The 25,399-nt window shown below is 43.9% G+C and overlaps 1 protein-coding gene and 2 pseudogenes across 3 annotated transcripts in view; 2 read left to right on the top strand and 1 right to left on the bottom strand.

Moving 5' to 3' along the window:
- DMXL2 (Dmx like 2) overlaps positions 1–8,932 on the bottom strand; it is a 155,397-nt gene extending 146,465 nt beyond the window's left edge. The window contains exon 1 of the mRNA XM_081109000.1: positions 8,751–8,932. Coding sequence (XP_080965126.1) covers positions 8,751–8,837 — 87 coding nt within the window. The 5' untranslated portion in view covers positions 8,838–8,932. The remainder of the gene's footprint in view (positions 1–8,750) is intronic.
- Positions 8,933–21,466: 12,534 nt separating this feature from the next.
- LOC308513144 (tripartite motif-containing protein 75-like) lies at positions 21,467–22,862 on the top strand (annotated as a pseudogene). Its single transcript has one exon. The product of its transcript is annotated as a tripartite motif-containing protein 75-like (transcript).
- Positions 22,863–23,520: 658 nt separating this feature from the next.
- LOC308524978 (uroplakin-3a-like) lies at positions 23,521–24,378 on the top strand (annotated as a pseudogene). Its single transcript has one exon. The product of its transcript is annotated as a uroplakin-3a-like (transcript).
- The last annotated feature ends 1,021 nt before the right edge of the window (positions 24,379–25,399 follow it).

Below are 25,399 nucleotides of genomic sequence, written 5' to 3'. Positions count from 1 at the left end.
TGAAGGCGCACGCGAAAGGGGCTGGCAGCTGGGTACGCTGTTGTCTTTTCCAATCGGGAGGGAGAAACAAGCTCCCAACTGCTCTGAACTCCAGTTCTGAGTGAGAATTTGGGAACCCAGACTCATACGGAGAGAAACTTGACTGTCTGGCATCGGGCCGGAAAGTGAGGGCGGCTTTCTCGCAGAGGTGCTTGCAGCGGTCATTGTTCCTGCACGGGGCCACAGGACACAGACTCTGGGACCTTTCCAAGGCAGAGCAGACTAGCAGCCGTTGAGGTTTGCTCCTCCCTGGTGATTCCCTAAGACCCCGCCCCACCCAATTTACAGCCCCACCCAAGCTGTGCGCAGAGGCTTTTGCATTTGAATGGCCTGGCCTTTCTCCACCTAAAAACCTGGGCAGACTCAGTGAGCACCAAAGCCCCACTGAAGCAAGTCCTGCCCCATAAGGGTGTCTCCAGGACAGAAGTTCTCCCACCGTAGACACAACTGGTCCTCACAGCCAACTGGCCTGGAGGTCAATTCCACCCAGTGATACCAACAGCAATCAAGACTTAACTACAACAAGACTGTGCACACGGCCCACAAAGGGGTGCATCAAGAGTGTCCATCTCGGGTAATTAGGGAGGCTGAGCCACTAAGCCCTATAGGACACCTAGCACACAAAGCCACTCTATCAACACACAGAAGGAGCCAAAATGTGGAGACAAAGAAACAGGTCACAAATGACAGAAATGGAGGAAAGCAAACTACTCGATATAGAGTTCAACACCACAGTTATAAGGTTACTCAAGAATCTTCTAGAAACCTCCGAGAAATATAGTGAGACCCTCAAGGATATGAAAAAGGACGAACTAGAAATTAAGCATACACTGACTGAAATAAAGAATAATATACAGAAATCCAACAGCAGACTAGAGGATCGCAAGAATCAAGTCAGATTTGAAATACGAAGAAGCAAAAAACACCCAACCAGAAAAGCAAAAGGAAGAAAGAATACAAAAATATGAAGATAGTATAAGGAGCCTCTGGGACAACTTCAAGCGTACCAACATCAGAATTATAGGGGTGCCAGAAGAAGAGAAAGAGCAAGATATTGAAAACCTATTTGGAAAAATAATAACAGAAAACTTCCCCTACCTGGTGAAAGAAATAGACTTACAAGTCCAGGAAGAGCAGAGAGTCCCAAACAAGAGGAATCCAAAGAGGACCCCACCAAGACACGTCATAATTAAAATGCCAAGAGCAAAAGACAAAGAGAGAATATTAAAAGCAGCAAGAGGAAAACAGTTAATTACTTACAAGGGAGTACCCATACGGCTGTCAGCTGATTTCTCAACAGAAACTATGCAGGCCAAAAGGGAGTGACAAGAAATATTCAAAGTGATGAATAGCAAGAACCTACAACCAAGATTACTCTACCCAGCAAAGCTATCATTTAGAATTGAAGGTCAGATAAAGAGCTTAACAGATAAGAAAAAGCTAAAGGAGTTCATCACCACCAAACCAGTATTATATGAAATGCTGATGGGTATTCTTTAAAAAGAGGAAGAAGAAGAAGAAAAAAAAGGTAAAGATAAAAATTATGAACAACAAAGTGACAACAAATACATATCTATGAACAAGTGAATCTAAAAATCAAGTGAATAAAAAATCTGATGAACAGAATAAACTGATGAATAGAAGAGAATCAGGGGCACAGAAAGGGAGTGGACTGACAATTCTCGGGGGGGAAGGGAGTGTGGGGGGTGCGGGAAGAGACTGGACAAAAATCGTACACCTATGGACGAGGACAGTGCGGGGGAGGGTAAGGGCAGGGGGTGGGGTGGGAACTGGGTGGAGGGGAGCTACGGGGGGAAAAGAGGAACAACTGAAATGATCTGAACAATAAAGATTTATTAATAAAAAATAATAATAATAAAAAGAACAGAAAGTACAGGAGTGACCATATGTAGGGGCTGGAGAACCTGAACACCATTACACTGGCCCCATCTGCTACTCCATACTGAATGTGACAGTTCAGGCAACTACCAGTAACCAGACGCTAAAGATACAATCATAAATCATAAACAAGAGCCTCCTTTTCCACTGTGAGCCCAAAGAGCCACTACTTCATAAACTCTCTGTATGGCTTCTTCCCTGAGCCAAAAAGGAGGTTAGACTCTCTGACTGTAAAGTCTGACCAATAGTCTTGTACATACAAGTGAAGGGAAAATATACAACAAGCCAGGCTTCACCACAACCACTTTATGTTTCTGGTCCATTTTCTCTCGTGCCCCTTGGAAATCTTTAAACAAGCCAATATAATGCTCATTTGAGGTCTGAATACTTATGGAGAACCTAATTTAAGAACCTCATTTTACAGATGAAAAACCTATGAGAGGTTAAGTGATTTACCCAAGGTCATATACGTACTCGGTCTCCGACCTCCCATTTCTGGAAGGTATTATTCAGGACTATACCAGAGTTTCTAGGTAGCTGCTGGAAGTCTTGTCACTAAAAGTAGGAAGGATAATTAACAATCTACATGAGGATATAAAAAAAAGAACTTATATAACCTCATATACAGGGCATGGCAAAAGTAGGTTTACAGTTGTTTGTACGGAAATTAATAAATAATAATATAAGAATAAATTTTGTTTTGCATACTCACATCTGTAAACCTACTTTTGCCACCCTGTACACCTACAGGCTAAGAAAACACATGCCCACACACTCTAAAAAAATATCTATTTAAATAAACAAGAAGCTACTCTCCAAGAAAAAATGGGCCAATTTCTCTTGGAAAACAAGCCCATTCTAACTTCTTGACCTCTGACTTCCCCTTTACTTTCAGCACAGGCTGTCAATAGGCCCAAGAGTTGTCAGACCTGCCCTGGCCGGCTTGGCTCAGTGGATAGAGCGTCAGCCTGCGGACTGAGGGGTCCCGGGTTAGATTCCGGCCAAGGGCACATGCCTGGGTTGCAGGCTCGACCCCCAGTAGGGGGCGTGCAGGAAGCAGCCGATAAATGATTCTCTCTCATCATTGATGTTTCTCTCTCTCCCCTCTCCCTTCCTCTCTGAAATCAATAAAGAAATATATATATAAAAAAAAGAGTTGTCAGACCTACTAATAACCATCCAGTACAGAAGCATATTTCTGTCCAACTTCCCAATTCCCCTGGCCAAAAGTGATCTATTATTCCTCCTGAAATTCCACCAGAACTTAAGTGCCTCACAATACCACTCAGCTGGCCTGCTGTGGCTAAGTACATGTCTTAACTCTCCCAGTAGATTACCAGGTTCCTGAACTTCTTTAATAAATTCCCTGAAATCAGGACTAAGTATTTTTATTCCTCCCCCCCGCCCCCCGCCCCCCGCAATCTTCACAGAGCCTCGCAGACCTATGTGTTCAACAAACATTTACTAAATGTATAAACAGCCTGATCATTTTCAAAGTTTGGTGTTGCTATAATTCTAGGGCTGGAATGTTATGATGCTATGATAAAATTAAAATATATCTAAATACCAGAAAAAATAGATCATATAACATTATCTACTAACTTTTAAATTAATGTTTCTTCATTCATTACTAATCTGGTGACTTTCAGGGAAAAAAAACAAAAAACAAAAAAACAGTGCCAACAACAAAAGTCAGGAAATATCAAGATATGTTTTCCTAAAAAGATATGGGTAATGTTTGGGAATCATATTTTTCAACATTCTAAGAGTGTTTGTTCTTTAATAAAGAGTTCAGCGTGTTTTTTAAAAATCACTTTTGTAAAGGAATTCTGGAAGGTACTATCATACTGTTATAGCCAATAATTTATCCCCATCACACCATTCCTTGGCTTTCATTGTTCTTGCCTTCCAGAAAGGCCTAAAACTACTATCTTTTCAAATGTCAATCTTCTGTGAAATCTTTTATCTTTCCTACTATAAGCGATCTCTTTCATCTGCCTTACATTATAATTATGTACATCCTTTTTTATCTCTGCCATTATATTACAAGCTCCCTAAGAGTGGAAATGGCTCACTAATTTTTGTAAACTTTGATCAATGTGTAGAATTCATATCAGAGTGAAATAATATCAACTGCCCCTATCCACCTGAAAATACAGTCTGCACCCCTTAAAGGCAAATGGTAAATTTTTAAAATTAGATTAATAATGATTAATAATAATGTACCATCCTCATTTTAATTAATATTTTAATGCTTATAAAAAAATAACTAAGGACTATTTTTCAGGAAAGTAATAACATAAATGAGAAAATATACACTATTGCATCAAGACTTGAAGCATTCACTTATCTATAAGAACGTAGCTGGAAATGTCTGAATGGCAAAATAAAATATAAGAAAGCTCATACATGGTAGAAGATAATTTCCTTGGACTATCTGGGACCTAACTTTTGCAGGATAACTGTATTTCCAGAACTTAGATCTGTAATTAAAATTAAAGAATGATCAAAAGGTAATACATCTATATACATAAAAAGGCTAAGTGTCCGTTCAACTGGTAGCTATGACATGCACTGACCACCAGGGGGCAGACACTCAATGCAGGAGCTGCCATGACGCACACTGGCCATTTAAAAATAGATGGCACCAGGCGCCAACACACCAAATGGGACACAGGCCCCACCACCACCCTGGAGTGACAGCCCACCAAATCACAGCCAACGCTGCAAAGTCCCCATAGCACAAAATGTGGACCCCAGCCCAGCCAGAAATGGTTGCTGTGGGTGCCGGGTAATGACATCACATAGCAAAGCCCACTTCCTCTCCCTAGCCACTAGCCTCCTTGGAGTTTCTTCGGCCCAGGAACACAACGTGCTTTATAGCCAAGTGCAAACATTTTACACTTTAACCAAATGTTTGTGAAGCGTTTTCCCGTGCCTCATCTCCTTTGATCCTCACAGAAGTCCTGGAGTAGGTAGAACAGGAGACTCGGCAGAATCCTATTTTCTCTTCATTAGCCAGAAAACAGAGATTTAGAAAGTTTAGAAACTTGATCCAACTGAAAAGAAGTAAGAAATGGTGGAACTTGAAAATGACTTCAGGTTTTCTCACTGTGCAGAATACAGTCAAACACTGTTACAGTTCAATATTTTACTCTTTGTTCTCCCTGCATGATCTACAATAATAATCTGCTTCGTGTTGATATTTACTGCTATGTTGCTGACAATTACCTGAAAGAGAAGTTGGGGTGCTTCACTGGGCTGGAAAAAGTTTAGCTACACCAGAAAGCAGGTCTAATTAAACAAGTTTATTCTATATAGACCATGTATAAAAGGCTAAGTTGACTCGCGCATGCGTAATACATATAAAGCTCTCGCTGGCGCCAATCACATGCGTGTGTTTCAATCTGTCATTGTCGATCGTGAATTTGGTTGACACTTCTATTATAGAGAAAGGGTGAATAGCGATATTAAAATATTTCTTCTAATTAATTTCCTTTCAATGTGCTGGAATCCGTAAACTAGGATACTAGTATGATTATATTTATAAAATCACAATTGTTGTAAAAACTGCTAACTGCCAAAACACAAGTGAAAACCACCATAGCTCACATGTTAGCACTAAAAGTATACACAACACTAAGACTGTCCATTACAAATTGCACCACCATGTCAACATAGCACAAATTGGGCACAGTGACATAACCAAGCAGTCATTCACAATCCAATCACGCCACCCACCACCCACTACCCACCAAGCACAACGCAATATATATAACACTGTTTTTCAATTACGATGCTATGAATACTTCAAAATCCGTTCAGAACAATTCCTTTACAAAAACTTTCCATTTATAGACTCCTAAATAAATGACCTAAATAAAAAAGATATACCCTATTTCGAAAAGGTCCTCAAGTTATCATTGGCTAAAAACCACTGGCTAGCGACAAGACAGTCTTTCCTTCTACAATGGCCTTACACGCACATATACCCCTTCAGAGCAAGAACTCCCACAGGAAAAAAACACAACCAAAAAAAAAAAAAGCCCACCAGATAAGAAGTCACAAGACTTCCATTCCAATCCTGGCTGGTCCCCTTTTTAGTCATCTGACCAGAACTGAAGTTTTTCCATCTGATTGCTATACAAATTAAATGACATGTTTTATGTAAAGGAGATTTACTTTCAAAAATTTATTTTTACCACACTAATATAGGCATTCAAATAACTGTTAGTTAATTCTAGAGTACTTAAAAACAGCTTGTTCTCATTTCTGGTAAGTAACTCTGTTCTTTACAGAGTCCAAAGGTCATTTCTAGTTCAAGGCAAAGTTATAACTGGATCAGTGTACTCAAAACTAAGATATTAGCCCTAGCCAGTTTGGTTCAGTGGATAGAGTCAGCCTGCGGACAGAAGGGTCCCGAGTTCAATTCCAGTCAAGGGCACATGCCCAGGTTGAGGGCTCAATCGCCAGTAGGGGGAATGCAGGAGGCAGCCGATCAATGATTCTCACTGATGTTCCTATTTCTCTCTCCATCTCCCTTCCTCTCTGAAATCAATAAAAATATATTTTTAAGAAATCTAAGATATTAAAATGAGGATGGGGTTGTAATGCCAAAGGGCCATATATAATCACAGGCAGGTATCCTAAACCAGGTAATTTTTGAGTCATATTTGGGAAAAAATAAAGTCAGGATTCTCCTGTTACAACACAAAAATGTAGGCTAAAATAAGATTAGTATGCCTAGAGCAGTAGGGTCAAGATGAGAAGTATATATAATCAAATATAAAGAAATATAAAGTCAAAGATGGCAGAAGAATTTCTTACAAGTTTAAATTTCACAACACAGCTATTAGAAACAACTACATATTCATGAGCCCAGAATGATATGGTGAAATGGTATTGGAAGAAAATTATCCCAGCAGCTATGTGGAGGATGAACTGAAGTGATCAAATAAGTGTCAGGAAGACCAGTTGGAAGCTAGCTGTCATATTAAATAATACAAATAAGGCTCTATAAGGTGGCAACTCAGGACATGAAAAGGGGTAAATCTAACAGATACTGCAGAGTCACCGAGACTTGGTGACAGGTTTGAATTGGGGGAGGAGGGGTGGAAAAGATATGAAAATGACCCCAAGCGTCTGGTCATAGGTGGCCTCCAGCATAACCACACCTGCACAGCACTCATAGTTTTTGCACTGACTTTTCCAGACTGCATCTGAATCCATTTTAGCGCTATATACCAGCCCCACAGTGAGACACTGTTCTGCTTTAGAAGAAAACAGGAGAATTACCACCACCACCATAGTGTGGAAATACCCCATAACCCAAGGTTCCAGATTTGTTTCTTCATGGAGGAAGTCTGCTTTTCCAACCCTGAGGAACTTCTCCACCACCTACACAACTGGGGGAGAGGACAATTTCTTCTCTGTGCCCCAAATATTCTCTCCACACTTGACAAACATGCTCAATACTATAGGGATCTTTTAGGTCCCATGTACACAAAACACAGATGACACTATTGATAAAGGTGTAACAATATAAATCAGGCAAATTATATTTTTAAATGGTTCATTCTCAACTGGAACAAAGCCAAGTTAATTACATTTAAAAATTAAAATGGACAAAAGAACAATCTTGTAGTTATTTCTAATGTATCACAATGACAGATAAATTCAGTTCCAGAATGCACTGTGCTACATAATGATGCTGCAGTTTTGCTGTATTTCTGCAGCTTTAAACACAAGGAGAAGGAGGCAGACATCAGATCAAAGTGTTTCCCTTGTCTAAAAAGCATTTTGCTATTTCCAATTTTATCAGCAGATGGTTGTCAATGTGTATTTCATCGAGGTCTCACTGCCTACAGTTCCTTCTATGGAGGGCCTTGTATAAATTTAATACAAAAAAAAAAGAACTCATGCTAATCCATGGGAGTCTATGGGTAAATGCTCTAGAGCTCGGTTTGAATTTGCTATACTACCAACATGCCATTCTCAAAAAGGACTGATGCATCCACGCTCGAGGAGAAACATACCTATTTCATTTAGATTTTAAAGAGGTTCTAACACGTTATCTTTTCTATACACTTTACTCGCACAAACAAGAAAAGCGCTGTCATAAAATGTCACATTGCCTTGGCTTTAAAAACAAACCAGCCTACTTTGCAAATGGATTAAAAGATTACCTAGGAAGGTTTCCAAACCGTGATCTCGTGTTAAGAGCCCTCCGGGCCACTGTCACGCAGACCCTTTTATTCTAAACATTTCCGGGGCAGAGAATGAATGTTTCTATTTTCTTCTTGGAATTAAGATTCTGCATATCAGGAGACAGAGGGCTGGGCTGGGTGTGAAGCCGCAGGCTCCAACGTCTCCCAGCCGCCCGCACAGGGCGGGCCGGGGAGCCCAGCGCCGCGGCAGCGCCTCCACGCTCCGCTCACCGCCGCGTCCCTCGGCCTCCACGCCCAGAGCAGGTGGGAAAGGGGCGCCCTGGGGTTTCAGCCAGTGCAACCCGCCTCCTCACCGCAGAGCCGGGGCAGCCCTCGGAGAGGAACCTTCTCGCTTCGACAGCCCCCGGACCGTTGGCTGAGGGCAGACCGGGGTGCATTCCTAATCCTCTCCGCGGCGGGTGATTTCCTACACCAGCCGCACGACTGACAGCCCCACGCCCCCTCCCCCCGCACTGGGCTGCAGAGAGGAGAGCGGGTGGGGCCCACCAACGATCTCACAGCCCCCCCACCCCACCCCGGGTCCGGACCGGTCTCTCCCCCGCCCACCTGCACCCCCCGCCTCCCGGGCTGCCGGGCGCCGCTCACCGTGAAAGGGACATCCCGGACGCTGCCCACGGAGTAGCAGTTGTCTCCAGGGTTGACAGCGCCGGTGAGGACCTGATGCAGATGCATGTCCGGAGCCGGGCTGGCCAGGGAGTGCACGAGAGGCTACACCGGCCCCGCGCCGGCCCTCCCCCGGCCGCGAGAGCGCCGCCCCCGCCGCCTCCCTCGGGACCCGCCGCGGAGCGGCTCCGGCTTATCGCCTCACTCCCGTTCGCCTCCCCCCCGCCTCGTCCCTGCCATGGGAGCTCCTCAACCGCCGACGCCGCCCGGGTTGCTGCTCGGCGGTGGAAATGCCCGGATGCTCCCACCGCCCGCTGCACCGGCGCACGAATGCGGGAGGGCGAGGGTGCGCGCGAGGCGGGGAGCGCTCGGGGGACGGGCGAGCCGGGAGCGAGCTGGCTGGACGCTCCGCCCGAGGGAGCTGGGCGCGACGGTCAAGAGGGAGGGTAAACCCCTCCTCCCGCCGCCGGGCTCTGCGCTCAGCCCGTCTGCCCAGCCCCGCGTTTGCGCGTGCGCGCGCAGTGGTTTCCAGGGCAATTGCGCCCGCCGTGCGGATCCTCGGGCCGGATTGCGCGCGCAGACGTGCGGGAGTTCCCTGGGAGCCTCCGGGCTGCGGCCGCCGGGCGGGGCGGGGACGGAAGCGGGGGCGGGACCCCGCAGCTGTCTGACCCGGGAAACGCCGCCGAGTGTTTTACTGTATTTAATCCGCATTTAATCCGCTGCCAAGTACGCTGTGCGATGGTCAGTGCAGTTGACCTCAGGAGGACAGTCGGTCACCGGGAAATTCCACCTCGAGAGATCTTAGATCCCTAAGAGCTTTTTCCAAGCACAGTGCATATGACATTTTATTTTATATAGACAATAAAAGCATCTTCAAACTCGAGATGCCGTACTTCCCTGACAGCAATTGATTTTTTGCGCCCACCTTTTGTCACGGTTGTTGTAGACAGAGAAAGGGCCCCTAGAGACGGGTGGTTCCACTAATTATTTTTTTTCATGCATGATGTCATGGATTCGCAGAATCACCTGATTTTTCCAGGCTGTTTGCTAAACTTTGAGTGGTTGAGATGGGGATCAGATCCCCGCTCCAGGTCAATTCATCACAATTTTTTTTTTTTTTTATCCTACACTGTGTATGAGTCATTGGGGCCAAAGAAGTAGAAGAGATACCAAGGCACAACTATCTATAAAACAGGCAGAACGCAGGGTGTTATGAACGAGACACGAAGTCTTTGTATCACAAAAGGAAGAATACTTTCGGCAGGATGTGTTAGAGCAGTGGTCCTCAACCTTGGCTGCACATCAGAATCACCTGGGAATCTTTTTAAAATCCTGATTTCTGGGCCTCGTCCTCCGGAAATTGTTTCTTTGTTACTAATCTTGTGGGCCCACCCCATAACAAAGAAACAGCATTTCCAGAGGATGAGGCCCAGAAATCAGGATTCTAAAAAGATTCCCAGGTGATTCTAATGTGCAGCCAAGGTTGAGAACCACTGTGTTGGAGGAACAAAGATCAGATTGATGTTTGAAGTCCGGAAAGGAAGTGATAGTTAAGGAGATAAAGGTATTCAGTAGGTAGCTTGTGGCCTGCCTGATGGTGAAGAGTCTTGAATGCTCCACTTAAGAAGCCTGGGTTTCATTCTGCATGGGGATGAGGGTGGGAGGTGTCCTTCAAATGTTTATGCAGTCAAAACTGTTTTAGGAAAATGACTTTGCAAGCACAATTAGGAGAGTGGGGAAGATTAGAGGCAAAGGCCTGGGAGGAATTGGTCGTTTTTCAGTGGAAAGGAGAAGGAGTCAAAGATAATTCTGATGACCTAGGGCATTTTCCTTTTCATTTAGTGACATAACTGTTCCTCCGATATAGAAACCATAGAGCCACTTTTGGCTCCTTTCTCTCTCTTGCCAAAATTTAAGGATCTCTTTTCGAAGTCTCTAGTTCTTGCCCCTCATTATCCCCACTGCCATTTACCTTCATTTCAGACCTCATCATTTCTCATTTAATTACCATAACAGCCTCCTAACTAGTTTGCCTTCCATCTCTTGCTCTCCAATCCATCCACCACACTGCAGCCAGAGAAACCTTTTAAAGGAAAAATTCCTCTGCTTAAAATCCCCATTCCCAGCATGCTAAAATCTGAACTCCTTAGTGCATTGGCTCTCAACCTTCTGGCCCTTTAAATACAGTTCCTCATTGTTGTGACCCAACCATAAAATTATTTTCGTTGCTGCTTCATAACTGTAATGTTGCTACTGTTATGAATCGTAATGTAAATATCTGATATGCAGGATGGTCTTAGGCGACCCCTGTGAAAGGGTCGTTCAACCGCCAAAGGGGTCGTGACCCACAGGTTGAGAACCGCTGCCTTAGTGTGTCTGACCAACCTGTTCATTCCGGTTTCTCCCTAATCTTGTCATCTGAAGCTGTTCCTTCGCAACCACTATGCTCCAGCCCCACTGAGTTATTTCCTGTTCCCAGAGCATGCTGCATTCTCTTATGCTTCCTCATCCTGATTCATGCTCTTTGCTCTGTTGTCTGGAATGCCCTTCCTCCTCTTCTGGACCTGACAAATCACAATTTAGTTTAAAAGTCACTTATTTAGTAAAGCCTTTTTATCCACCTCCAAACACCTTGAGGCTTCCTCCTATTGAAACACACATATCACATAGCAACGTAAGTATCATTTTGTTTCTGGTTCTTCTACTAGATATTAGATATTTTAGATATTTCAAGTCAGGGTCAGTATCTTACTTTCCCCATTTCCCCAGTGCCTGAATCATAGTACAGTACTGTGCTTTGTTTGCTGACATACAAAATTTGAATGTGAGCAAGAGCACCAAATTTTGCAAGAAAAATTTCTGGAGTAAAAAGTACCTTTCAAGGCCCTGGCCAGGTAGAGTGTTGTCCTGATACGCCAAGGTTTCAGGTTTGATCCCTGTTCAGGGCACATACAAGAATCAACCAATGAATGCATAAATACTCGGAACAACAAATTGAATCAATGCCCCCCACCTCTCTCAAACAAATAAATAAGTAAATTGTTTAAAGTATCTTTCATTATACCTGTGTATGTTCTGTGAAGATGTTTAAATGATTTTATAGTGGTTTTGTGGAAGGAAGTATTACATGCTCATGTTATTACTAGAGGCTCGATGCACAAAGTTTGTGCAAGAGTAGGCCTTCCTTCCCCCAACTGCCGCACCGGCTTCCCTCTGGCACTAGCAATCTGGGCTTCCCTCTAGCTGCTGGCAGGCACTCAAGACCCGGGCTTCTCTCGCAGCCATAGCTTCATCTGGAAGGTCTTCCGGAAGGACGTCCAGTAGGACGTCTGGTCTAATTAGCATATTACATTTTTATTATTATAGATAGTACTAGAGGCCTGGTGCATGAAATTTGTACACGGGGGGGGGGGGGTCCCTGAGCCCAGCCTGCACCCTCTCCAATCTGAGACATCCCTCTCACAATCCAGGACTGCTGGCCCCCAACCGCTCGCCTACCTGATTGCCCCTAACTGCTTCTGCCTGCCAGCCTGATCAACCCCTAACCACTCCCCTGCCAGCCTGATCGACAGCTAACTGCTCCCCTGCTGGCCTGATTGCCCCCAACTGCCCTCCCCTGCTGGCCATCTTGTAGCAGCCATCTTGTGACCACATGGGGGTGGCCATCTTGTGTGAGGGTGTGATGGTCAATTTGCATATTACCTCTTTATTATATAGGATACTATGTATAATATATTGGATTCTAGGAAATCACAGGTTCTATGTATTTAATTATATACTATTAACCATGAATAAAGGTACTAAGCCACATAGCTAAAAAAAAGTACATATGGTGAAAATATAGGAGACAACAACAACAACACACACAAAATGATGGGTAAATGAAACCCCATGCTGTGCATGATGTGCCATGAAGGCAAATAGTGGTACTAGCATCTTGGTACTAGCAGTTAAAAAGCAAGCCATAGTATCAAATAAGTTTGAGAGAATGTCTGCATATACAACATATATCAGTAAAAAATGGTATAAAGCAAGTCATTAAATACAATAAACAAATTCATTTACAAGAAGGTTTGATACATGTAGAGAAACATTTCAGTAAATACTGGAACAAAACATACAGCAAAATAATAAATTTGAAGAAATTCCAACATCATGCTTATACTTAAAAGCAAATACTTTACTAAGTTTTTTATACACATTGAATAACAGGGGGGAAATGAGTATTTGTTCTACAAACTAGTGTTTTGGTGAATAATAGCTGCATAACAAGAAATGAACACTGTTTCAAAGTGTCATAAAGATTTTAATCTCCACCCTCAAAATATAAATATTTCAAAGCTTGAAAACCATTGCTACTACTGAATTCTAGATTAATCTCTTAATCTTCAACCTTCACTTCATTAAAAACTAAGTCAAAGCCATCATCAAACAAGAAATTGTAGTCAGATCATCAGGAGCATTAAGTCCACATTATTTTAACCAGTTCACAACTGGCTCTTGTTTTACAGCATTTCTTGAAGTTTTGACCCATTCACACAGCTACGAAATTGTAAGGCTCTTTCTTCTTCTGGTATCAACTCAAAAAAATCTGACACCTACATAAACTTGTTCCCTCTTCCGTCATGAATCCTTTAAATGACTTCTTGATCGATCATCATCTCAAGGTTGCAACTGGCTAGTTAAGTCTCTTGGAATTATAGGCAAGACCTTAATAGTCTAATCTGATTGACCAAAACTCATTTCAGACTAATATGGCAAGTTTCCTTAGTAGCCCACCCAACTAGGTCGCTGGGCCACATTTTAACTGCCCACAATTTTTTCTTTTTTCTTTTTTTTTAGAATGTAAATTTTTTTTTTCTTAAAGTATTACAAAGGGTATTACATATGTGTCCATTTTCCCCCCCGCCCTAGACAGTCCCCTAGCCTCCCCTATCCCCCAGTGTCTTATGTCCATTGGTTATGCTTATATGCATGCATACAAGTCCTTTGGTTGATCTCTTACCCCCCTACCTCCTGCCCCCCAACCCTCCCCGGCCTTCCCGCTGCAGTTTGACAATCTGTTTGAGGCAGCTCTGCCTCTGTATCTATTATTGTTCAAAAGTTTATAATGGTCTCTATTATCCCTGAATGAGTGAGATCATGTGGTATTTTTCCTTCATTGACTGGCTTATTTCACTTAGCATAATGCTCTCCAGTTCCATCCATGCCGTTGCAAATGGTAAGAGTTCCTTCTTTTTTACAGCAGCATAGTATTCCATCGTGTAGATGTACATGATATTTTCTAATCCATTCATCTACTGATGGGCACTTAGGCTGTTTCCAGATCTTAGCTATGGTGAATTGTGCTGCTATGAACATAGGGTTGCATATATCCTTTCTGATTGGTGTTTCTGGTTTCTTGGGATATATTCCTAGAAGTGGGATCACAGGGTCAAATGGGAGTTCCATTTTCAGTTTTTTGAGGAAACTCCATACTGTCTTCCATAGTGGCTGCACCAGTCTGCATTCCCACCAGCAGTGCACAAGTGTTCCTTTTTCTCCACATCCTCTCCAGCACTTGTCGTTTGTTGATTTGCTGATGATAGCCAGTCTGACAGGTGTGAGATGGTACCTCATTGTTGTTTTGATTTGCATCTCTCGGATGATTAGTGACTTTGAGCATGTTTTCATATGTCTCTTGGCTTTCTGAATGTCCTCTTTTGAAAGGTGTCTATTTAGGTCCTTTGCCCATTTTTTGATTGGATCGTTTATCTTCCTTTTGTTATGTTGTATGAGTTCCCTATAAATTTTGGAGATTAGGCCCTTATCAGATATGACATTGGCAAATATGTTTTCCCACACAGTGGGTTTTCTCGTTGTTTTGTTGATGGTTTCTTTTGCTGTGCAGAAGCTTTTTATTTTGATGTAGTCCCATTTGTTCATTTTCTCTTTAGTTTCAAGTGTCCTAGGAGCTGTATCAGTGAAGAAATTGCTTCGGCATATGTCTGAGATTTTGTTGCCTTTGAATTCTTCTAGAATTTTTATGGTTTCCTGTCGTACATTTAAGTCCTTTATCCATTTTGAGTTTATTTTTGTGTATGGTGTAAGTTGGTGGTCTAGTTTCATTTTCTTGCATATATCTGTCCAATTTTCCCAACACCATTTATTGAAGAGACTATCTTGGCTCCATTGTATGTTCTTGCCTCCTTTGTCAAATATTAATTGAGCATATTGGTTCGAGCCGATTTCTGGGCTCTCTAGTCTATTCCATTGATCTATATGCCTATTCTTGTGCCAGTACCAGGCAGTTTTGAGAACAGTAACTGCCCACAATTTTATTTCTAACTCGTTCATCAAACTTTTTTTATGGGCCTAAAAATAAAGGGAAGATTCTTTCTTTTTATCTGAAAATGGCATTTTTTACTAGGAAAAATATATGTTTTGTGCCATTAACAAAACATGACAATAATGAAGTATGGTAGCAATCATCTCAGGTAGAAACTATAGTCTAACTTTAACCCTGCTATTTGGCTTCTGTACTTATTTGCTTTGTTTAACAATAGAAAAGTTATTTTGATTTTCTGAATTATATAAATCATCCCATTTGATTAAATACCCTATTGATTGTAATGTGAAATCCCATTTGTTGTGGTCATAGTGGTCTTAGAAAGCACATTTTCCTTTCCCTGGGAAGGACAGCACGATTATCCCAAGGTCAGAGGGCTCCAGTTAACGTGTCCCTGTTGACTCAAAAACTGTAATTTAGATAACATGCTTCAGTCTGACCAGGGCCCTCATTCCAGACCCGAGGGCTCTAGATAATGTGTTTCTGTCAATTCAGTGATCCAGAGACCCAAAACTGTAATTTAGAAAACATACTGCTTCTGCTTCTGTAAACTGCTTTTTTGCAAATCAGGTTCCTCATTCCAAACCCTGGGATGTAATCAATACCTTTGTGATCTATGCCTATATAAGCCTGGTTTTGCGACCATCTTATTACTGTGAGATTTGGGAGAGCAAGATGCCCCCTCATAGTCCCGGATTGCAATAAATGTGACTCTTTAATTCGACTTCTTGAGGCGTCCTTCTGTGATTCGCGGGATACATTACAAGAATACAACTCTAAGGTATTATTTCTCATGTCCACAGGTTTTAATAGTAGCACATGTTGTACCTTTGGGGTTGGGTTTAATGGAACATTGCATGTCAAAGGGACTTAGTTTCCCAGCAATAATCATATAACCATATACACTAGTTATCTATTACTGTGTAACCCAAAACTTAGTGGCTAAAATCAACAATAAGTACTTATTATTTCACAGTTTTTATACATAAAGTGTTCAGTAGTAGCTTAGCTGGGAGGTTCCAGTTCAGAGTCTCTCTTGATGTTTTGGTCAAAATGTCAGCTAGATAATAAATAAAAACAAAATACCACATATTGTATGATTTCATTTATTACTTTTTCTTTTTTCATTTATTATTTTTTAAAATATATTTTTGTTGTTTTCAGAGAGGAGGGGAGAGGGAGAGATAGAAACATCAACAGTAAGAGATAATCTGATTGGCTGCCTCCTGCACACCCCCCACTGGAGATAGAGACTGCAACCCTGGCATGGACCATGACCGGGAATCAAACTGTGACTTCCTGGTTCATAGGTCGATGCTTAACCACTGAGCCAGGCTGTACTGTATTATTTCATTTAGATTAAGTTTTCTGAAAAGCAAATCTATTGATACAGAAAACAGATTAGTGGTTGCCTGGAGCTAGTGGTAGATTGGGAAGTAACTGCTAATGGGCATGAGGTTTCTTTGGGCACAATGGAAATATTCTAAAATTAGATTGTGGTCATGGCTGCACAGCTCTCTAAATTTACTAGAAATCATTGAATTGTACTTGGTGAATTTTATGGTAGATAAACTATAACCTCATTAAAGCTATCTAAAAAAGAAATGTCATCCAGGACTACAGTCATCTGAAGGCTTGACTGAGACTGAAAGAATTTCCAAGATGGCAAGTTGATCCTGGTGTTTGGCTGGGGGCCTCAGCTCCTCACTATATGGTCCTCTCCATTGTGCTGCATCAGTGTCCTCAAGACATAACAGCTGGCTTCCCTGAGAGCAGGTGATCCAAGAGAAAGACCAAGGTGGAAGCTGCAATGTCTTTTATAAGCCAGCCTCAGAAGTCTCACACCATCATTTCTGCCATATTTTATTGGATACACAGACCAGCCATAATTTAGTGTGGGAGAATATTTCCCAAGAGAGTGAATACCAGGGGTGAGAATCACTAGGGGCCACCTTGGACTAGCACACCACAGAACCCAAGGATTGTATCTTCAAGTGTCAGGGGGCATCTTTTGAGTCATTCTTATTCTTACCTACAGAAGTACCTGGAATTTCTACTCATAAATCTAGAGTGCCACAATGCTAATCTTTGATATATCTGTTGTTATCAGTTCTTTATCAGTAAACTCTCTATATGTTTTAAATACTGTATTGAATTTCCCAAGTGAGAAATGTGTTTGTTTGAGGGGTCTAATGCCATGTTTTTCAATATTTCCTCTAGTTTTCTTACAGATATCTAACAATATTTTTTCAGCAGACAGCAATGAAAGTCCTGATTCCCTATTACCAGTTCATTTTTTCAGTCTATTACACTAAGCCTGAAATTGATGTAATAGGAACTCCTTCATTGTTTTGAGTCATAAGCTATAGTGGTGATGTATTTTTAATATTGAGGGAGTGAACCTATTTTATTTATCTATTTCTACGTAACAAACCACTCTGAAACCAAGTGGCTTAAAAGAACAACGATCTATTATTTCTTTTGCTCTGTGGATTGGGTGGAGAGTTCCTCTGCTGGTTTCAGTTGGGCTCATTCATGCAGCTGCATTCATCTGGAGGTGGTAACCTAGGGTAGAAGGTCCTAGATGGGCTCATGCCTGTCAGTTGATGCTAGCTGGGATGCCTTGGTTCCCCCCTCCCCACTATAACCTTTCAACCTCCATAAGCCTAAACTGACTTTCACAGCAATCTCAGGCCCAGTCTTGAATGTTACACACAGTCACAAGGTCAGCAAAGATTCAAGGCCTAGGGAAATAAATTCCATTTTTTGATGAAAGGAACAGAAAAATCACGTTGCAAAGAGATATTAGAGGATTTATCATAGCCATTTTTTCAAACAGCCTTTATCACAGAGTCAGACTCTACCCCTGATCATTTCTAAGGCCTCTGATTTATTATTTTTGTTTGTTTTAAGTAAGAATACTACTTATAGGATGAAAAGTTCATATATTTTCTGTGATGTCTTTCTCTGCTAGTGGCAACATCAAATTACTGTATTCTTGGTGACTACACCTCCGAATCTGAGCTATTGAACTCGCCCCTTAAGCCAGAGGTCCTCAAACTTTTTAAACAGGGGGCCAGTTCACTGTCCCTCAGACATTCCACACATGTGCACTGCAGGCCCGGGACGAGTCGGCTGCTAAGCAGGACAGGCAGCAGCAGCAAAAACATCCGGCGGCCCGGATAAATGTTTTCTGTGGGCCGCATGTGGCCCGCGGGCCATAGTTTGAGGACCCCTGCTTAAGCCTTTGGCTTTTTATCTCTAATATGGATGCATTGTACACAGGGAGATTTTTACACTTTTGCAGAGGAGAGGGGCAGGAGTGAATCTTTATGAATCTTGTAAGCAGGTGAATAAGGTGCATTTTTACCTAGTTGAATTGTTGCTAGAATCTGAGAAGACTGGTCATCTTAGAAGAATTGAGCACTATTTATGATTGTGCTGTGAAAAATAAGATGCTCTGCAAATATAACTGATTTCCTTAAATATCAATGTTCAGGAGTTTCACAAACCCATTTAAGTGAGAGCTTAAATAGGAAGAAATTTTTAAAAATATTTTATCATTTAAGTAATCATTATGTAGAGTAGAGAAGACTTAGCATGACCTGACCCCTGCTAACTTTTCCAACTTCATCTTTTGATATTCCTGATCTCTAAATATATGTTGCAGACACACTGAAGTGCTAGTAATTTCTTTGCTCTTTCAAGCCTCTGGAAATGCACTACTTCCCATCTAGAAACTCCCTCACCACCATCACGCCACCACCACCACACCCTTTGCCTTAAGTAAGTTCGACTCTTCCTTAAAAATTCAGTTCAGCCCAGCCGGGTGTGGCTCAGGGGTTGAGCATCGACCTCGGAACCGGGAGGTCGCTGGTTTGATTCCTGGTTGCGGGCTCGGTCCCCAGTGAAGGTCCTGCAGAGGGCAGCCAATCAATGATTCTCTCTCATCATTGATGTTCCTGTCTCTCTCTCCCTCTCCCTTCCTCTCTGAAGTCAACGAAAATATATTTTTTTAAAAAAATTCAGTTCAGCCCTAACTGGCTTAGCTCAGTGGTTAGAGTGTCAGCCCAGAGCCCCCATCTCTGGAGCGCTTTGCCCAGTGTGAATTATGTTATACATTCCTACAGGTATTCCCTTCCCTTTTCTGCCTAGAAATCCAGGACTGTGTCTTTTTTAAATTATTATTTGTTTTTATTGATTTTTAGAAAGAGGAAAGGAGAAGGCGGGAGAGATACAAACAGCGATGATGAGAGAGAATCACTGATCAGCCGTCTCCTGCACGCCCCCTACTGGGGATTGAGCCCGCAACTCCTGGCATGTGCCCTGCCCAGGAGTCAAACCGGTGGCCTTTCGGTTCATGGGATGACACTCAACCAACTGAGCCACTCCGACCGGGCCAGAATTGTCTTGATGACAGTTGCTGATTGTCTTTCCATTATCTGTTTTCTCCTAATTAAAATCTCCAGTTATCAGCTGGCAAATAAATACCTGGAATAAAGACTACATTTCCCAGCCTACCATGTTGCTATTTGATCATTGATTAAGTTCTGACAAATGAGATGGTACCTGAAGAGGGGCTATATAGCAGTTTATGGAAATTTTCCTTAAATTTACTCTGTCAACAAAAAGAACTTGAATCTTTGAAATTTTTAGAAAGAATTTTATTCAGGTCTTGCTGAGAACTATAGGCCAAGAGTAGAGTTTCCAGAAGACTTGAAACAATGTTCCAAAATTGGAATATTTTGGGAAAGTGAGGAGCACTTTGTAGTAACAGAGTGAAATGCTTGATCTCTCTGACTCCATCTCGTTCTGGTTTCTTTCTAGGTGAGGATCCAAGTCCACTGAGAAGGAATTTAGATATCTCATTCATTTATCAGGAACCAAAGGATAATTCTAAAAGATTAGAGAAACTCTTTTGTATTTTATCTCATCTAAGATGCCACTGATTCTAAGACTATCATTATTGTATAGACCACAAGGAAAGAACAGAAACTGCTAATTAAACTATGACACATTGCTTTCTTATTACTAAGGATATTTAAATGTATTGAAAGATCTCTTGATTTTTATCAAATTTATCTCTCTTGGGCATACATCAAAAAAAGAAAAAGAAAATGTAAGTAAAATTAATGGATGAAACTGTCCTAAAACTCACTTTTGAGTCCTGTGCCGCGCTGTGTAGAGAGATCCTTGTGGGAGATTCAGCTTTCCCTTTTGGCGTTTCAGAATGGGAAAGAGCCGTCTGCTGCTGTCCACGGTGATGGTTCTGCGCAACATGGTGGACCCCAAGGACATCGACGACGACCTGGAGGGGGAGGTGACCGAGGAGTGCGGCAAGGTCGGGGCCGTCAACCGCGTCATCATCGACCAGGAGAAGCAGGGCAAGGAGGAGGACGCCGAGATCATCGTCAAGATCTTCGGGGAGTTCTCCATGGCCTCCGAGACTCACAAGGCCATCCAGGTCCTCAATGGGTGCTGGTTCGTTGGCCGCAAGGTGGAGGCTAAAGTGTACGACCAGGATCGTTTTGATAACAGTGACCTCTCCGCATGACCTCGGCCCCCCGCTCACTGAACCAAACCGGATAGGGCTCAACCCTAGAGATTTAAAAACAAATAAATAAATGCCCGGCCGGCATGGCTCAGCGGTTAAGTGTAGACCTATGAACTAAGAGGTCACTGCTTGGATTCCCGTCAGGGCCAACATCAGGGTTGTGGGCTCCATCCCCAATGGGGGGCGTGCAGGAGGCAGCAAATCAATGATTCTCTCTCATCATTGATGTTTCTATGTCTCTCTCCCTCTGCCTACCTCTCTGAAATCAATAAAAATATATTTTAAAAAAATAAGTAAATAAACAAATGGTGTTGACAAGATCAAGAGAGAATACCAGGGGCAAATTAGATCATGCCTATTAACAGTTAATCCTCCTTGGCTTCAGGAAAGCACTGAAAATCCTTTTACTCTGGCTCATCCCTCCCCCCTGGGGGAGGAGCCACTGGACTTTGGTGGGCGTGGCTAATAACTGGGTCCTTCTAATGGTGTATATATACCAGGGTCAGGTCATGGCTCCTGCAGTCCTGTGCCAGACTGTCTAGAGAGAGCCTTGTGGGAGGTTCTCCTTTTGCTTTCGGCGCTAGGAATTGGACAAGAGCCGTCTGCTCCTGGAACCAATCAGTACTTAAGAGTCATCGTTGCTCTCTGACCAAGAGAATTGCTGAACTTGGATTCATATTCTCTGAGCTGCCAAGGACAGTAGTCCTCCAACTACTTTGATTGTCTGGAGGTGGGCAGTGGAGCTCCTCTGGGCACCTACCTCTGTAGCTAAGGACCTCACAGGACACCAGGGGCTGACCTTAATTGACAATAGAAATGGCAGGCGAAGGAGCTGTGGCAAATCTCCAGACAGAAATCAACTGTCCCATCTGCCTGGATAACCCGGGAGACCCTGTCACCATCTAATGTGGGCACAACTTCTGTCGCTCCTGCATCCAGCAGTCCTGGGCTGATGTGCAGGACAGGTTCCCTTGCCCTGTGTGCCGTCACCCATGCAAAGAGAGGCACCTGTGGAGCAACACCCAGCTGGGAAGGATGGTTGACATGGCCAGGCTCCTCCAGATCACCGGAGCCGAGATGAAGCAGCAGGAAGAGAGGTGTTTGTGTGAGAAGCACAGCCAGGCCCTGACCCTCTTCTGCGAGGAGGACCTAAAGTTGTTGTGTCCCCTGTGCCCTCAGCCCCCTGACCACCAGTGCCACCACGTGAGGCCCGTGGAGGAGGCTGCCTCTCATCACAGGCAGAAGCTCAGGAGTTATATTGAGCCCCTGAAGGAGCAGCTGGCAGACCTTCAGAAACTATTAGCCACTCAAGACAGGCAACGATCAGAACTGAGAGAAAAGGTGGAAAAGCGGAGAGCGAAGTTAGCCTCTGAATATGGGAGTGTGATAGCATCCATAGAGTGTGAGCAAGCGGCAGTTCACTCAAGGCTAGATGCACAAGAGAAGCACATTCTACGGAATCTCACTGCAAACAAAGCTGCATTTTCAGGCCACATTTCCAAACTTAGAGTTCTACGAAAGGAGATGGCAGAGACGAGTGTGGTGCCAGATGTGAAACTGCTGATGAACATCAAGGGTGTCCTCCGCCGTTGTGATCACCTAGAACCTCCAGATGTCTATTGCTTGAAGTATAAGAGAGAAGAATTCAGTCTTCCTCCACAGTGTTCGGCCCTGCTGCAAATCATGCAGACATTTAGAGAAGAAGTTACTCTGGATCCCGAAACTGCACATCCTCATCTGCTTGTGTCTGAGGATAAAAAGTCTGTGACATTTGTGAGGAAAAAGCAAGGAGTTCATCGGAATCCAAAGGGATGCAGTTGTCCTGGGTTCTGAAGGGTTTGACTGTGGCCGACATTACTGGGAGGTCCAGGTGGATGACAAGCCTGGGTGGGCCGTGGGGGTCTGTAAAGACTCCCTTTCCAAGGAGAGAAAGCAGCCCCTGCTCAGACAGGAGGACAGATGTTGGACGATTCAGCTGCAGGATGGTGACTATGTGGCTCGAGGGCCTGTTCCTGGCACCCTTGTGCTGCAGGAAAGGCCCAGAGGGATTGGCATCTACCTGGACTAGGAGATGGGTCACGTTTCCTTTTACAGTTTGAATGACATGTCTCACATCCATTCCTTCAGGGATACATTTTCTGAGGTGCTAAAGCCTTACTTCTATGTCGGATGTGATCCCAAACCTCTTGCCATCCGTGTTTTAAGAGATTAGGAAGGATGAACTGTCATTTTGGTTCATTTTCTTCCTGTGACTGATAGGCAGTAGGTAGAATTTTTTAAATTATAATTTTATTGTTACTTTATTTTTTAATATATTTCTATAGATGTCAGAGGGAAGGAAGAGGGAGAGGGATAGAAACATCAGTGATGAGAGAGAATCATTGATTGGCTGCCTCCTGCACACTCTACTCTGGATCCAGCCCCCAACCAAGGAATGTGTTTTTAACTGAATTGAACCCAGAATCCTTCAATCCACAGGCTGAAGCTCTATCCATTGAGCTAAACCAGCTGGACCTTATTTTTACTTTATATATAGATTGTTGAAAGTATTACCTGGCTTTTGTGGGTAGAATTTTATATATAGGTATCAGTGATCTAGGATTAAAAATTTTTTTTTGCTTGTGTTGATTTTTAGAGAGGGAAACATCAGTGTGAGAGGGCACCATTGATTGGCTGCCTCCAGAATGCACCCATGCCCTGACTCAGAATCGAACCTGCCCACCCTTTGGGTTCATGGGAGAATTCTCCAAATAACTGAGCCACACTGGCCAGGCTTAGCACCAATATTTTATAAGAAACACTTCTGTGAAGAGGCGCGGAGTTCGTCCGCTGGACTGGCCGCCCCGCTCCTTCGTGTCTCGTCCCGAGCGATGCCTTCACTCCGGGCCTGGCTGGCCCTAGGCTGCTTGTGCCTGGGTGTGACCCTCCAGCCCCAGCTGGCCAGTGTGACCTTTGCCACCAACAACCCCACCCTGAGCACCGTGGCCCTGGAGAAACCGCTCTGCATGTTTGACAGCACAGAGGCCCTCAACAGCACCTAGGAAATCTACCTCTACGTCCTGCTCGACTCCGTCAACTCCAGGAACGCCTCCGTGCAGGACGGCGCCAACACCCCACTCGGCTCCACGTTCCAGCAGACGGCAGGAGGGAGGACGGGCCCCACAAGGTCGCAGTCTGTGAGCTGACCCCCTGCAGCGACCTGCCCAGCTTGGACGCAGTGGGGGATGTGGCCCCGGGCCTCGGAGATCCTGAATGCATACCTGATCAGGGTGGGAGACAATGAGACCTGCCTGTGGGACCCTAACTTCCAGGGCCTCTGCAACCCGCCCCTGTCGGCGGCCACGGAATGCAGGTTCAAGTAGGTCCTCGTCAGTATGTCCTCGGGCTTGGTGCAGGACCAGACCCTGTGGTCGGACCCAATCCGAACCAACCGGATCACCCGGTACTTGGCGATTGACACGTGGCCCGGCCGGCTGAGCGGCGGTATGATCGTCCTCACTTCCATCCTGGGCTCCCTGCCCTTCTTCCTGCTCCTGGGCTTTGCCGGTGCCGTCGTCCTGGGCCTCGTGGACATGGGTGGTTCTGACGGGGAAATCACACACGACTTCCAGATCACACAGGAGGCCGGCCCCAAGTCCCTGGGCACCTCGGAGCCTTCCTACACCGCTGTGAACCGGGGGCTGCAGCTGGACAGGGCCGACCTGTATGGCGGCAAGCTCCCGGACTGAGCCCGGCGGGTCCTGCACAGCGGCCTCCGGGCTCCACGCAGCAGGGTTCACATCTGGCCCCACCCACGGCGGAGCAGGGCCAGGGGTCCAACTGCAGGAGCAATTTTGATAAATTCTTCCCAAGAATTTGAGTTCAATAAATATTCACAGGAAAAAAAAAACACTTCTGTGATTTGAATACTTGTTTTGTCTTTCTCTTCCCCCCTCTACCCTCCCCCCTTCCCCCACCCATTTTTCTTCAAGAGCAAGGTGTGTGGGAACAAATGGAGTTGTGGAGAATTTGGAATATTGATTGATCGATTCTTTCTGAAGTGCTTCTGAAATTTTGGAGTAGAATGTTCATTATAAGGCACAGTTCAATAAAGTTTTTGTATATTTAAAAAAACAACAACTCACTTTTACTCAGACTTCAACTCTCCTGAACCACTCATCACCTCAGAGGTGTCAACGTTGGTTGTTTTTTTCACACTCTATCATTCTCTGTGCCATCAAAAGCGTTAGTGTTGCAGAGTTTCCATAATAGTGCTTCATTATTATCTCTGGGATTCTCTCCAAGCTTTTGATACCCATTCTAAAGGATTGATGCACATGCACAGGCAATAACTCCATCATGATGGTTGCCTGATCAACAGTGGCAACAGGAAGCAAGAGGAACCTAGAGCTCTGGTTCCTTCATGTCAGTCCATTGGCTGATGCTGGGCTAATTTGTAGAAGCTTTACCTGGAAAGCCTGTTAACATCTAAGATTAAGCCCTAGCTGGTTTGGCTCACTGGATAGAGTCAGCCTGGGGACTGAAGGGTCCCAGGTTCGATTCTGGTCAAGAGCAAATGCCCATGTTGTGGTCTCAATCCCCAGTAGGGGGTGTGCAGGAAGCAGCCGATCTATGATTTTCTCTCATCATTGATGTTTCTATCTCTCTCTCCCTCTATCTTCCTCTCTGAAATCAATAAAAAATATATATACTTTTTTAAAAACCTAAGATTGAGAGTCCTATTGCTCGAGATTCTGATTGAGTAGGCTG

The sequence above is a fragment of the Myotis nattereri genome (assembly GCF_964212035.1).
Source record: "Myotis nattereri genome assembly, chromosome: 1".
Classification (NCBI taxonomy): Eukaryota; Metazoa; Chordata; class Mammalia; order Chiroptera; family Vespertilionidae; genus Myotis; species Myotis nattereri.
This window is presented reverse-complemented; position numbering and strand designations above follow the sequence as displayed.